This window comes from Protopterus annectens, chromosome 11.part0 (assembly GCF_019279795.1).
Source record: "Protopterus annectens isolate FY-2018-M chromosome 11.part0, PAN1.0, whole genome shotgun sequence".
Taxonomy (NCBI): Eukaryota; Metazoa; Chordata; order Ceratodontiformes; family Protopteridae; genus Protopterus; species Protopterus annectens.
Window position 1 is genome coordinate 1,474,776,096 of NC_056745.1, and position 15,000 is coordinate 1,474,791,095.

At 43.2% G+C, this 15,000-nt stretch overlaps 1 protein-coding gene across 4 annotated transcripts in view; it reads right to left on the reverse strand.

The window, feature by feature from the left end:
• The window catches only part of MLC1 (modulator of VRAC current 1), a 789,519-nt gene that overhangs the window by 419,954 nt on the left and 354,565 nt on the right, over positions 1–15,000 (reverse strand). For all 4 annotated transcript variants that reach the window (XM_044088780.1, XM_044088778.1, XM_044088777.1 and 1 more), the window contains one exon: positions 12,043–12,144. In XM_044088780.1, coding sequence (XP_043944715.1) covers positions 12,043–12,144 — 102 coding nt within the window. The remainder of the gene's footprint in view (positions 1–12,042; positions 12,145–15,000) is intronic.

Below are 15,000 nucleotides of genomic sequence, written 5' to 3' on the forward strand. Positions count from 1 at the left end.
ACCCCAGCACTACCAGGTTATACCTCATACCATGCTTTTCGGCCCCAAAACTTGGACCAAACCACAAAAGGAGGGGGAGTATCAATATTTGTCAAAGATACCCACACCTCCAGGTTGGTGGCACAGCACGAAGCATCAGAGACTATCCATGTGCAACTAACTGTGGGTAAAACTGCCTTCCAGTTTATAGCCTGCTACAGACCACCCTCCCAAACACAGGAACCCCACTTGGCCTTTTCTGAGAATACTGGAAAATATGAAGGTCTCTCCAAACACCATTATATTGGGCGACTTCAACTACCCAAACATAGACTGGGAGCATTACTCTAGCTCCAACACCCTAGCCCAAAGGTTCCTAGAATTTATAAACTCAAATGCTATGGAACAACTTGTTACCACTCTCAGAAGAGGGGAAAACATACTGGACCTGATCATCACCAACATGGGGACACTATGCTCCAGACCAGAAGTGTATCCCTCACTGGTAAGATCAGACCATAAACTAATCTCACTGGATATTCACATCCCGACCCCACCCCCTGCCCAGAAAACCACAGTGAAAAACTTCTCTAAAGCAAATTTCACACGCCTCAAAACCGAGGCAAAATCCTTCAAAGCCCCCGGGCCTGTGGAAAATACGGCCCAGACCGCAGAATCCTTTATAAATGCATTCTATGAACACCTTCAGGAATGCATGGATCATGCAATCCCAAATAAAACCAAGACCCAATCCTCCAAAGGCAGACGTCCTGTCTGGTGGAGCCCAGCCATAAACAAACTATACAATAGAAGGAGGAAGCTACTACATGATAGAGTAAAATCCCAAAAAGGGAAGGCATCTCTGATCAGTATTAGCAAAAAACTATGGTCACTCATAAAATCGTCTAAGGCCAGCTTCGAGAGAAAAATTGCACAGGACACTAAGGATAATCACAAGGCTTTCTTTAGTTATGTTAGGAACCTGGGTGGGAATTCCCAGATATGCTCAGAATTAGTCCAAAATGACAAAAAATACACCGAGCCCACAGACATTGCCAACATCCTAGCTGACAGTTTCAGTGCAAACTTCTCCCCCCTCCCCACCAAAAGGGCAAATATCTATCTCAACAGAGTGCTGCCCCTGACATCTCAGATGCTCAGGTAAGAGCCGCCCTCCCCAAAGCAAAAAACACAGCATCAATGGGACCAGATGGTTTCCCGGGCTGCGTCCTACATGAACTCCAAGAAGAGCTAAACCCAAACATAAAACTACTGTTCAGTCTTAGCCTTACTACAGGATATGTACCCAAAGAGTGGCGTACAGCAACAATGGTCCCTCTCCACAAAGGTGGTGCCTCAACGGATCCTGGAAACTATCGCCCCATAAGCCTGACTAGCTTGGTCTGCAAAGCTATGGAAAGGATCATCATGGACCTCATAAATAAAGATGTTGGGGACCTACAGACACTGGATCCTACCCAGTTTGGCTTTGTTAAGGGCAGATCCTGCCTCTTAAACCTGGTCGATTTCTTTGAAACAGTCACCAAGGCCATTGATGAGGGGAAGGTGGTCCACACAGCCTACCTGGACCTCGCAAAAGCCTTCGATACAATACCCCACTCGGGCATTATAGATAAGCTCGCCAGCTTAAATATAAACCCCTATGTCACTAGATGGGTTGCAAACTGGCTCAAGGACAGAACCCACATGGTTAGAATTGCTGGAGCCATGTTAGACTCCAAACCAGTTACAAGTGGCATCCCACAAGGCTCAGTCCTGGGACCTCTCTTGTTTGGTATATATTTCTCGGTGGTACAGGCCAACAAGGAAGGACTGTGGCTGACCAAGTTCACAGATGACTGCAAACTGGGTGCCATAATCAACTCTCCAGCCGACACAAGCATCCTCCAAAAGGGCCTCATAGAAACAGACAACTGGTGCCAGAGCCATGGCCTCAAGCTAAACACCAAAAGGTGTATAGTCATCCCCTTTGGCAAAAACAAAGTGCCCACAAATTACCACATAGGTGGTATTCCATTAAGTACAGAAGAAGTCATTAGGGACTTGGGGACCCAAGTTGATAGCAATCTCTCATTTGACAACCACGTGGCCAAAGTGGTTAGAAAAACATTTTATATAGCCCACCTAATCATGAAGGGATTCACATCTAGATCAGGGGAAGTCATCGTACCTCTTTACTCATCCCTCATCAGGCCCATAATTGAGTACAATGCCCCTTTTGGGATGTACCTTACTAGACATCTGCAGCAATTGGAAAGACCCCAAAAGTACCTCACTAAGAAGATCAAAGGGCTCAAACAGATGCCATATGCTGCCCGGTTAAAGAAACTCCAGCTCTACTCAGTGGCATACCGCCTGCTCAGAGGCGATCTGTGCCTGACGTATAAAGCCATGTCCAACCCAGAATTAATGGACATGCTGCACCTCAGAAAATCCAAATCCCATCGAGCTACGCGCTCGAGAGACTTGAACCTCAGCACTGAAATAAATAGGACATGCTGGAGGGACAGATTCATAACCCAGAGGCTCCCTTCACTCTGGAATAAAATCCCAGTCCAGGTTAGGCAGAGTCCCACATTGACTCTCTTCAAGAGGAATCTTGATGAGTGGATGGGAGATCGTAGGTTTACCCCGGCTGTCACTTCTGTGTCACTGTTAAACAGAGGCACAGTATACTAACCTCAAAAAAAGGCATAGCAAAATTAATTTAAAATGGGTGGCGAAAGCCAAACACACTCTGGCTAGGCTTATAAATGCCCTAGGGCAGATAGCCTAGTATGAACCTATGAACCTATGAAACCTACACTAAACCTTACATACGCAAATATCTATGCACTAACCTTAACCCGAACCCTAACCCTAAGATCCGTCACTATCGCACACTCACCTAACCCGTGCCCTAACTTTAACTCACTTAACCCGCCCCTAACCATAAAGTCTGTCATTATCACACACCTACCTTACCCGCACCCTAACCCTAACTCACTTAACCCACCCCTAACTGTAAAGTCTGCCACTATCGCACCCTTAATATGTCGGTGTTCTCAGCGTCAGGCTTTTAAACTGTCGATTATCTCAGTTGTCGATCTTTTGGTCTCGCTGTTCTTGTCATTGGTGTTTTGCCATATCTGTGTTTTCAAGTAGACCCATATGTGTGTGTGTGTGTGTGTGTGTGTGTGTGTGTGTGTGTGTGTGTGTGTGTGTGTGTGTGTGTGAGCATGCGCGTGTGTGTGTGTGTGTTTGTGTCTGTGTATGTTTATATATGTGTGTGTGTTTGCGTGTGTGTGCCTGTGTGTGTGGCTGTGTGTGTATGTGTTTGTGAGTGTGTGTGTGTGTGTGTGTGTGTGTGTGTGTGTGTGTGTGTGTGTGTGTGTGTGTGTGTGTGTGTGTGTGTGTGTGTCTGTGTGTGTGTGTGTGTGTGTGTGTGTGTGTGTGTGTGTGTGTGTGTGTGTGTGTGTGTGTGTGTGCACGTGTGTGTGTATGTTTGTGCATCTGTGTGTGTGTGTGTGTGCGTATGCGTGCGTGTGTATGTATGTGTGTGTGTATGCGTGTGTGTGCGTGCGTGTTTGTGTGTGTGTACATATGTGTGTGTGTGTGTGTGTGTGTGTGTGTGTGTGTGTGTGTGTGTGTGTGTGTGTGTGTGTGTGTGTGTGTATGTTTGTGCATCTGTGTGTGTGTGTGTGTGTGTGTGTGTGCGTGCGTGTGTATGTATGTGTGTGTGTGCATGTGTGCGTGTGTGTGCGTGCGTGTGTGTCTGTGCATGTGTGTGTGAGTTTGTGTGTAAGAAAGAGAGAAAGTGATACAAAAGCAAGCAAGGGAGAGAGAGAAAGCACGCACCTTTCAATATCTTTCCTCATCAATTCATAACAGAAGTAGAACAAAAGGCTTTTTTCGTCATCATGCAATGTCTGATGATGAGGCATAACGGATAAAGTCCTTACTTCACTAACACAAGGTGCAGGATTTGATTCCCCTTTTGTGAAACATAGCTAGGCTTAAAAAGACACCCTAGGGCAGTTACGCTAGAAATCACTTATGATGTTATAAACAAATTAAGGTCTGGCTTTATTCACCAACTGTAATTCTCTGACATTTAACAGAAAATAAAGGGACAGCAAGAATATAATGCAAAATCAGAAATGATCTAAATAAGGGGCAGTTAGGCATAGGGGCACTGCAATGCGTTGCAATGAACCAGCATTTCAATAAAAAATTTCCTTCTGAAATGTTCAATGTACAGAACATGTGATGAAACGCAATGGGTCTACCTCGACCCATCGAAATTATGCTTCACTGAAACGTAATTAGGCAAACTCCTTATCACAAAAGTGCATTTTTTCAAAAATGCACTTTCGCGAAAAGGCAACTAAGAGAACAGCAACGGGGGCTGTTGCTTAGATCGTGGCACAGCGAGGATAAGGGAATATCCCCTTTCCCCACTGTAGTGCGATCTCACAGTGAGAATATAAAAGTAGTGGGGGGGTATCACAATCACCATACACTGAGGTTTGGAAATTAACTTTTTTCCACTGTAGTGCGATCTTGGAGTTGGTATATTTAATTTATGGGAGGTGGGGGGGGTACTCTGAGGTACAACCGATGACCATGCAAAAGAAAGCTGCTGTTTTTTACTGAGGCAATGTCTCTTGCACTCATAGGTTCATAGGTTCATAGGTTCATACTAGGCTATCTGCCCGAGGGCATTTACAAGCCTAGCCCATAGTTTTGTGGCTTACGCCACCCCTTTAGTATGGGGAACTATACCCATTATTTTGCTGTGCCTCTGTCAAGCAGTGACACTGAGGTAATCCCTGGGGTATATCTGCGATCTCCCATCCATTGGTCAAGATTTCTCTTGAACAAGGCCAGCGAGGTGCTCTGCCTCACATATACCGGGATTTTATTCCACAGCATAGGGAGTCTTTGGGTGATGAATCTATCCCTCCAGCACGTCCCATTAATAGCCGTGTCGAGGTTTAAGTCTCCCGCCCTTGTGGCTCTGACGGATCTAGATTTTTTGAGGTGAAGCATATTCATCAAATTTGGGTTTGACATGGCCTTGTATGTTAGGCAAAGGTCACCTCTGAGCAAGCGTGGCGACTGAATAGAGCTGGAGTTCTTTCAGTCGGGCAGCATAGGACAGATGTTTGAGACCCTTTATCCTTTTGGTGAGGAACTTTTGTGGCCTCTCCAGCTGCTGCAAGTGTCGGGTCAGATACATTCCGAATGGGGCATTGTACTCAATCATTGGTCTGATGAGTGATGAGTATAGGGAGACTATGACCTCCCTTGATCTAGATGAGAATCCCTTCATGATAAGGTGGGCAATGTAGAAGGTCTTCCTAACTACTTTAGCTACATGGGTGTCGAATGACAGACTACTATCAACCTGGGTCCCCAGGTCCCTGATAACTTCTTCTGTGCTCAGTGGATTGCCACCTATTTGGTAGCTAGGGGTAACCTTGTTTTTCCCGAAGGGTATGACTATGCATTTTTTGGCATTTAACTTTAGGCCATGGCTCTGGCACCAGTTATCCATTTCTGTGAGACCCTTCTGAAGGATATCTGTGTCAGATGTGTTTTCTACTATGGCGCTCAGTTTGCAGTCATCTGCAAACTTTGTCAGCCATAACCCTCCTGTGTTTGCTTGTACTTTGGAAAAGTAGATGCCAAACAAGAGTGGGCCCAGGACTGAGCCCTGTGGTACACCACTTGTGACAGGCTTTGAGTCTGACATGGCGCCAGCAACTCTGACCCTGTGGGTTCTGTCACTCAGCCAGTTTGCAACCCATCTTGTGATGTATGGGTTAACATTTAAGCTGATGAGTTTTTCAATGATACCCGAGTGGGGTATTGTATCGAAGGCCTTCGCCAGATCGAGGTAGGCTGTATGGACTGCCTTTCCTCATCAATGGCTTTGGTGACTGTTTCAAAAGTCAACCAAGTTTAGAAGGCATGATCTGCCTTTGACAAAGCCAAACTGGGATGGATCCAAAGTCTGCAAATTCCCTATATCTTTATTTATGAGGTCCATTATGATCCTCTCCATGGCTTTGCAGATAAGGCTTGTCAAGCTAATGGGCGGTAATTTCCAGGGTCGGTGGAGGCACCGCCTTTGTGAAGTGGGACCACAGTTGCAGTGCGCCACTCCTGGGTACATATCCAGAGGTAAGACTATGATTAAACAGCTGTCCTAGCTGTGGGTTTAATTCCTCGTTGAGTTCGTGGAGCACACAGCCGGGGACACCATCAGGTCCCATGGATGCTGTGTTTTTGCTTTGGAGAGAGCAGTTCTCACTTGGGCGTTGGAGATGTTTGGGGGCTGCAATCGCTTGGTATAGATATCTCTCCTTTTGGGGAGGGGAGAAGTTTGCACTGAACCTGTCAGCCAGTATGCTGGCAATGTCTGTAGGATCAGTAATCTTCACATCATTTTGAACTAGTTCTGAGCATATCTGGGAGTTTCCTCCCAGGTTTCTAACATAGCTAAAGAAGGCCTTCTGATTGTCTTTTGAGTCTTTAGCTATTTTTCTCTCAAAATTTGCTTTGGATGATTTTATGAGAGCTCTTAGTTTTTTACTTATAGTGATCAAGGGTGTCTTACCTTTTAAGGATTTTGCTCTATCTTGTAGTAGCTTCCTCCTTTTGTTGTAGAGTTTGTTTATGGCTGGGGTCCACCAGACTGGATGCTTGCCTTTGGTACAAAGAGTCTTTGTTTTGCTTGGGATTGCCTTATCCATGCAGTCCTGCAGGTGCTGGTAGAAGGCATTTGTAAGTGATTCAGTGGCTTGAGTACTGTTTTCCGCCGGCTCGGAGGCCTTAAAGGAGACCACACTAGTCTTTAGAAGTGTGAAGTCGGCTTTCGAGAAGTTCTTTACTGTGGTCTTTTTTATTTCAGGTGGAGGTGGGATGAGGACCTCCAGCGAGATTAGTTTGTGATCTGATCTCACCAGTGAGGGGTATACTTCCGGTGTTGAACATTGTGCTCCCATGTTCGTGATGATGAGATCAAGTATGTTTTCTCCTCTTGTGGGGATGGTGACTAGTTGTTCCATGGCATTTGAGTTTATGAATTCCAGGAACTTTTGGGCTAGGGTGTTTGGGCTTGAGTAGTGTTCCCAGTCTATATTAGGGTAACTGAAGTCACCTAGTATGATGGTGTTTGGTGATACATTTATGCCCTCTAGTGTTTTCAGGAAGGCCATGTGAGGTTCCTGAGTTTGTGAGGGTGGCCTGTAACATGCTACAATTTGCAGAGCAGTCTTGCCTATGGTTAATTGCACCTGGATGGTCTCCGATGCATCGTGCGTTGCCACCAGTCTTGAGGTGTGGGTGTCCTTGATGAATATGGATACCCCCCCTCCTTTCTTGGTATTGTCCGGATTTTGGGGCCGGAACGCATGATAAGAGGTAAAACCTGATAGTGCTGGGGTGCTCTCAGGAGCCTTGAACCAGGTTTCTGTCACTGCACAGACATTGATGTTCTCCATACTGAGAAGGGCCTCGAGTGTGTGCATTTTGAGATTTAGACTTCTGGCATTGAGCAGCATTACCCTTAGTTTTTTTCCTTTTTTGTGTTCTAGGGTGGTAGGTTTAGAATTTGAGCCTTGCCTAAAAAGGCACTATGGGGTGGCAAGAGCCTTTGCCAATATCCGAATCCCAGGGTGACAGGTGCAAGCCGTCCCTTGCGAAGCAGCGTGGCTTGTCCAGCATGTCATCCCAGGCAGACAGACATTGGATCCCCTTTGAATGACACCAGAGTTTAAGCCAATTGTTAAAGCTGATCATCTTATCTCTGTATTGTGGCATCATTCTTGGTGAAGGTAGGATACTGCTCAAGGTCAGGGTCATACCTGCCTGGGCTACATAATCAGAGAGCTCCTCAATGTCTCTTTTCATGTAGTCCAAGGAGGTACGTCTCAGGTCGTTTACACCAGCATGGACAATGACTGAGTCGTATTTGTACCTGCTGTTGAGAGACCTGAGTGCTTGCGTTATGTGGCGGATTCTAGCGCCCGACAGGCAGCTTACTGTGACCTTCTCCTTACTCAGTCTGGTGAGCGGGACGTCAGTGTGTCTGACTATGGAGTCACCAATGACTAGTGTGTCTGGCATTGTGTTTGGCCTTAAGGGCTGTGACTGTTTGACACTCTGACTGTGAGGTCTATGTGTTGCAGGTGTTGTGTTCTGAGGTGGTGGTTGTTTGGGTGTCTGCTTTGGTGGCCTCTGCTGTTTTGGTAGATTTTTGATCAGAGCCGAAAGTATGTCTTTGTGTGTTTATGTGTATGATTTGAGGTTGTGATGGTACTATGTGAGACTGGGTCTATAGTGTGTGTGGTAACCTTCTCCTCCTGACTGGTCTTGCCAGTCCTATGTTGAGAGAGCTCAGCCTCCAGTTTGGCCGTATAGTTGCATCTCTCGCATGTATTTGTGTTTTGTGGGAGGAGGAGAGGGTTGTCTGTGTACATGAGGCAATTGTAACATTGCCTCAATATTCCCAGGTTCACCAGCTGAGCAGGAGAGGACACTAGCAACTGATCCCTCGACATGCTAGAAGGACTAGACAAAAAAACTTTAAAAGAGATTCCGGGGGACGTGGGTGACCAAGAAATGGGGGTTTGCCTTTTTGGGGTGATATCTATAAGAGTGCCATATCAAGGTAATAAGTACTGTAGGAGCAAGTGCTAGGTTTAACAGATAGAGAAAAGTCTACTTGGAGTCAAGTAGAGATGATCTTTTTAGGTATTAGAGAAAGTGCTAGTAACAGGGATGCTTAAAGGTAAGATTGAAAAGAATGCACTCTGCAGTGTGCACTAGAGAAGTTAGATATGAAAGTAGGTAACTTGAGTTTTACCTGTTTAAAAAGTTAAGGTTTAGTGGAGAGTTACTATTTTTAAAACAGCAAGATGGACTGAAAGGGGTGGTTACTTTTGTATTTTGGTACTATGAGATACTGTAGGATGGCCAATAAATTTAAATAATTGAAGGGGTGGGATTTCAAAAGTGATGGTTTTGTGATTACTCACATAAGCCAGTGAAAGTAGAGAGAAATGAGATATATGGTCAAATTAACATAAGAGGCGGGCAACTAGAAAGACAGTGGTATTTAACAAGACAACTTAAATGGGTGAGAGGGAGGGAAAAATTCTGCCTGACTCAGAACAGAGAGAGCTGTGGTCTCTTTTGAAGTTTTAATATGCTGTTAAAACAGAATGCAAGCAAAACACAAGGTAAAGAAAACAAACTACAGTATTCAAAATATAGAAAGGCAATACAGAAATACAAAAAATACCAGCAAACTAACCTTTCCTTCACAGCAAAGTGTAGCAGAGTCTGGATGAGCCTTTCTGGTAAAGCTCTGAAATGTTTTAGTTTACTCCTTAAATAGAAATTTTAGTTCCTAGCTCCACCCCCTCTGTTAACAAGTGATTAACCTTAAGTGACCTCTTCTGTCTTATGAATGAGTCCTTAATTAATCAGTTCTTTCCCTCCCCCTACTAATTATATATACTAACTCCGAGATTTTACACTCCCTAGGAAAGTGGCATATTCCCACTATCTATTTTGTTGATCAGAGTGTGTTGACAAAACAATCGTGTGTGTGTGTGTGTGTGTGTGTGTGTGTGTGCGCATGCGCACGTGGGTACATGGGTGTGTTTGTGTGTGTGTGTGGGGGGGGGGGGGGGTGATTCTCCCTATTAGCCCATGGCTATAAACCAAACTCCTGTGGACCTTATAGTTTGTTCCAGCAGTGAAAAACTATACCAACAGTGGAGTTATCTGGCTTGCTGCACTGGGAAGGGAGTGTAGTCATACCTCTCAACCTCTTAATGCAAGAAATCTGGGCAAAGCCTAAAATAATGGTAGGACAAAGGCCCAAAAATAGGTACAGATTTTAAATATTGTTCATCGACTTAGAATGCTACTAGACTAACAGGATCTGTGTTAGCATGTGTTTTCTGAAGGACATGAAGTTTGAAAATCAAATATACGTCATTCTTTGGTCATTATTTAGTGACTAAAATTCTTTGTGATTTGCCAAAAAAATGCAGATTTTTATTAGGAACAGACCAAATATTTGAGGCAAAAATGTGGACATTCTGTGAAAATCTGTGCAATTGAGAAGTATGGGTGTAGTAAGTCAGAAAACTTGGTTTCAGGTAGTTATCTTCCTGCAATTACGTCTTCCAGAGCTAAAATGATGTCACCCCTAGTACATTCAGATTAATACACCTGACCCAGATGCATTTCTTCAAAAAAAGCTTTATTTCAAATGATGAGTCATTTTATCTTTTGACTTCTTCAGATCTGTTAATATTTCAGCTGCACAACAGATGTATTTATACATAGTTTTGTCACAAGGATTGTGTCTGCATATAGATGTGCAGTCACGGATTCTGATTGCATGGCAGTACCTCCATATCGACAGGGCAGAATCTAAGGCTCAGGTGGCCAATCAGGTTGACCTAAGGGCACTAAGGAAGGGAAGTCTCTGTTTAGTTGCACAACGCATCTTAATTTGGGATTATCTGGTCTGTCTGCATATTCTTTCTAATCCATGACACAAGCAGTAATCTTTATTATTTCCACAATTAACAATAGAGATTTGTCATCATTCTGACAAGGAATCAACATCCAGAACAAAACCAGAGCGGCTTTTTGGTAGCCAGAAAAATGAAAGGGTCAAAACTCTTACAATGTTTTTCCAATATGTTTTGCTCCACATAGTACATGAAAATGGGTAATGACTTTTGGTGTCTGTACACTGGGCTGTTTCATGTCAACACAGTAGAACCAAATATATAATATACTGCTGTTACCTCTTAAACAAAACCACATCGTAATGACAGCAAAAAAAAATGCACATTTATTGTGTAACGCCGCAATTTTAAAATTGACTGAAAACTTGGTGAACACAGCAATTGGTGAGCATCTTTTTCTTAAGAAACTTGAAGCTGGCTCTAAAAGAAATACATTTTGGCAAAGTTTGCTCCATCATTTAAGAATGACATCCTGAAACATCTACTTTCTCCAAGGTGCAGTCTTACACATTGATTAGTCTGTTGCCTGGATGTCATTCATACCTCTCAACCTGTAAGAGCAAGTAGTCTGGATAAGGCCTAAAATAATGGGGGACAAAGGCCCAAATATAAGAACAGATTTTAAATATTCCTCTAGTAAACTTAGAAAGTAGCTAGAAGAACAGTATTTGTGTTAGCATGTATTTTCTGAATGATATGAAGTCTGAAACTCAAATGTATTTCATTGTTTAGTGACTTCAGTCTTCAGTGACTTGCCATAAAACCACAAATTCCATTAGGAACAGACCAAAAATATGAGGCAAAAATCTGGAAAGTTGAGAGGTATGATGTCATTGGGTCGGGGGATGCAACAATAATAGAAAATGTATTTCGGAAGTACTTTCCGGGGTCAGTCTTTTTTCACACATCCTGTCAGTTGTCCTGATATGATAAGGATGATTCTCAGTAAGAAAACGCTACAAATTCTCTTTGTTCATGGTTTTCTCTGATGGTAGGTAAGCAGAAGAGTTGCATTCTTTCTTCTATGATACAGTAGGTATGTTGTTGTTTCTTTCGGAACTCCGGTCCGCTAATGATTGGTAGTTGATTTTTACGTGCCGAGTTACCAGCCCTGATGCACAATATGCCCATTCACGCATGTCTCCACGAAGAAGACGCTCTAGCTGAAAATCGAACCGGACAGCGTCTTACTGTGAGGCGACAACGCTACCGCAGCACCACCACTGCGGGTACGATGATACAGTAGGTATGTAATAGTGATTTCTGTTAGGCAATGACCCCTGAATTGGCATCTATTTGCCAGGTTCTAGTGACAGTTTGCATACACCCCATTCCCATCCATTGTGACATTCTTTACTAAGTAACAACGAATCTGCAGACTAATTCCTAAAAATGTACATTGATGATGTCATGCTGAGCAGCAGTCCTTGTTTGCGTTACTGCCATTCTGAAGGGAAATCTAACGATGTTAATAAAGCTGCAGAGAAATAAACCAACATACCTTTTTCTTTTTAAAGCAATCCTCTTTAGATCTGGCTGACATTATCACTGCAGCTGCCATGAAGACTTCCAAGAGGATAAGCAAAATCAAATTAAAATTTATCTAAAGTAAACAAAGAAGTAAAACAGAAAGTTGTGTTAGATTAACGGTACAGGTATTATATTCCTTTCAGAGTACAATGTGTTTATAACAGTGAAAATAGTTTAACATTCAGTTTGGTATTTCAGTGTTTGGTAATGCTCCGGTTAAGTTATTGTACACAACAATGCTCAGATTGCTAATTAAATGAATTCCAAACTGAAAAATGATTACATGCCAATTATTATCTTATAATGAACAGCGGGGCAAGCTCTAAAAAATATTATCATCATTTTACTTAAAAAAATAGTGCAGGGAACTAAACAGAAAATGTATCAGTAAGTTAAGTAGCTACTATTCCAGATCAACTTATTGTTGGGAAAAGATACAAGGTCAGTCTCAAAAGTGTTCTGAGTGTCAGAACAACTGCAGGTCAAAAAACATGCTTGTGTTGGTGGTATGCAAACAAACAGGAGTGCATTGCTTCACCAAACATTTCATAAATATATAATTATGATTATACTGGTGCTTCAAAGGGCATGAAGTTAAGCACCCATAACATACAAGTTCCTACGTAAAAAAAGACTTCAAATTAAAAATGTGTCAACATTCATCATACCCATTTAATATGTTCTAATATGCCTTTATTATATGTTTTTAAACACTACACTGTGTAACAGTGTTACATTTTATATCCAGGACCATAACCTTTGTTTATGAGCATGATTTCCCTTTAAGTTTGCAAAGAGGAAATGATGTAATATGCCTTGCGTTATTTAAATGCAGCTTTAGCTCTTTTTAGCTTGTCTGATGAAGTTCCTGTATTGTTTTAAACTTGGGCCGAAAGCACTTACAAGCTTTCACTACTGTTTTGAATAAAACCTTTGCCTGCAGCTGATGCAAGCCATCTTTTTGGATTCATATGTTCAGCTATGAATTACAGTATAAAGGAAAGCCACAACCCGCTTTCTGAACAAGAGGATCTTGATAGAATGGTTTGGATGTTTTACAACCACTGTACCTGCTGACCAACACCTGTGGCAGACACTGCACATTCATTCATTCTTTCTCCTTTATGGTGCAGAGCATATGGTCATGAAGTGGATATCATCCAGGCAGCCATCAGATGCTTTTTCCTTTATGCTCTATTGTTCCATCACCTACTAATGCCCACAAGGTCTCAAAGGTTGGGAATGTAATAGAGCACTATGAGGGCTTGTCACTTGCTTTCACAAGTGTTACTACCCCTGAGTCCAATCACCCTTGGAGGCAGATACCTCTGTCCATCTCCAATCACTACCATGGATTGTAGGTAGACCAAGCATCCTAAAACATATTACCCCAACTTCCCACCCCAGCAGAGGTGAGCAGTTGTGCCTTCTCATTCCACTTCCTTCCCACATGGTTCCTTCCTCATTAAAATAACTAAATGAGTCATGGCCGTGTGTGAAAACTGGTGCAGACAGTGTACTACGTACGTGAAGTACATGTTCTACTGTCCAAATTTTTGTCTCATATTTTTGGTCTGTATCTTGTAAAATGTCTGGTTTTCTGGCAAATCATTGAGGCTTGAAGTCGCTAAACAATGGCATACATTTGAGTTTCAGACTTCATATCCTCCAGAAAATACATGCTAATATAAATCCTGTTACTCAAACAACTTTCTAAGTTTATAAGAAAAATATTTAAAATCTGTCTTTATTATTGGGCCTTTGCCCCCCATTATCTGTCCGGATTTCTCCCACCAAGATGTTGAAAGGTATCCTCTGCACATCCTGTAGACAATTCTTTAACCGCATGTAAATACAGTATCTGGGACATCCCAGTCCAACATGGTTAACGCTATTGGAATGTCCCAGATTATAGACTTCATTGTTCTAGATAAATCTGCAAGTGTCATGATCACTGACCACACAAATATCCCATCACCACTGCCAGCAGCAGGATGTTCTTCACCAGATGCCAAAATCTCTACTCCATATTAAGGGGCAGAAGAGCAACACAGGAATGACCTGATGTGCTGCCATTCACTGTCCTAGTTGTCAGTATGTGGCCTGTGTGTGGTCATACCATCATCCATGGATACATACTTGGACAACAGTGGCTTGACCACAGGGCTCTGGCCAGTAGCTGATGTGGCGATCATAGTGCCAGTATCAGTGTGGGCCCCAGCAAAGCCTCCGCACACCTTGTCACACTCACATGTGTAATGGAAGGTCCCCAGCAAAGTCCCTACATGCCTTGTCCACTGCCATGTGTAATGCAAGGTACTCAGCAAAGTCCCTCCATACCTTGTCACACTCACATGTGTAATGGAAGGTCCCCAGCAAAGTCTCTGCACACCTTGTCACACCCATATGTGTAATGGAAAGTCCCCAGCAAAGTCCCTGGACACCTTGTAACACTCACATGTGTAATGCAAGGTCCCCAGCAAAGTCCTTACATGCCTTATCACACTCACATGTGTAACGTAAGGTCCCCAGCAAAGTCCTTACATGACTTGTTACACTCACATGTGTAATAGATGCTCCCCAGCAAAGTCCTTACACACCTTGTCACACTCACATGTGTAATGGAAGATCCCCAGTAAAGTCCCTCCACACATTGTCACACTCACATAGGTTCATAGGTATTTATTAGGCTAATGACCACAATGGCCTTTTTAACCCTAGCCATGCATCCCAAATCTCTGACAAGTTCTTATACTCATGATAAGTGTAAGCAGGGGTTTGGGAGATGAACCTGGGAGGCCAAACCTAGCTCAAATTTGGCTTTGGTACACTTTATGTGTCCTCTGAGTTATTTGTTTAGTTTGATGAGAGTGCTTTTATCCTGCTGGGTACTGCACCTCCTAAGTTTTGCGATGATTTTCTTCCTCCT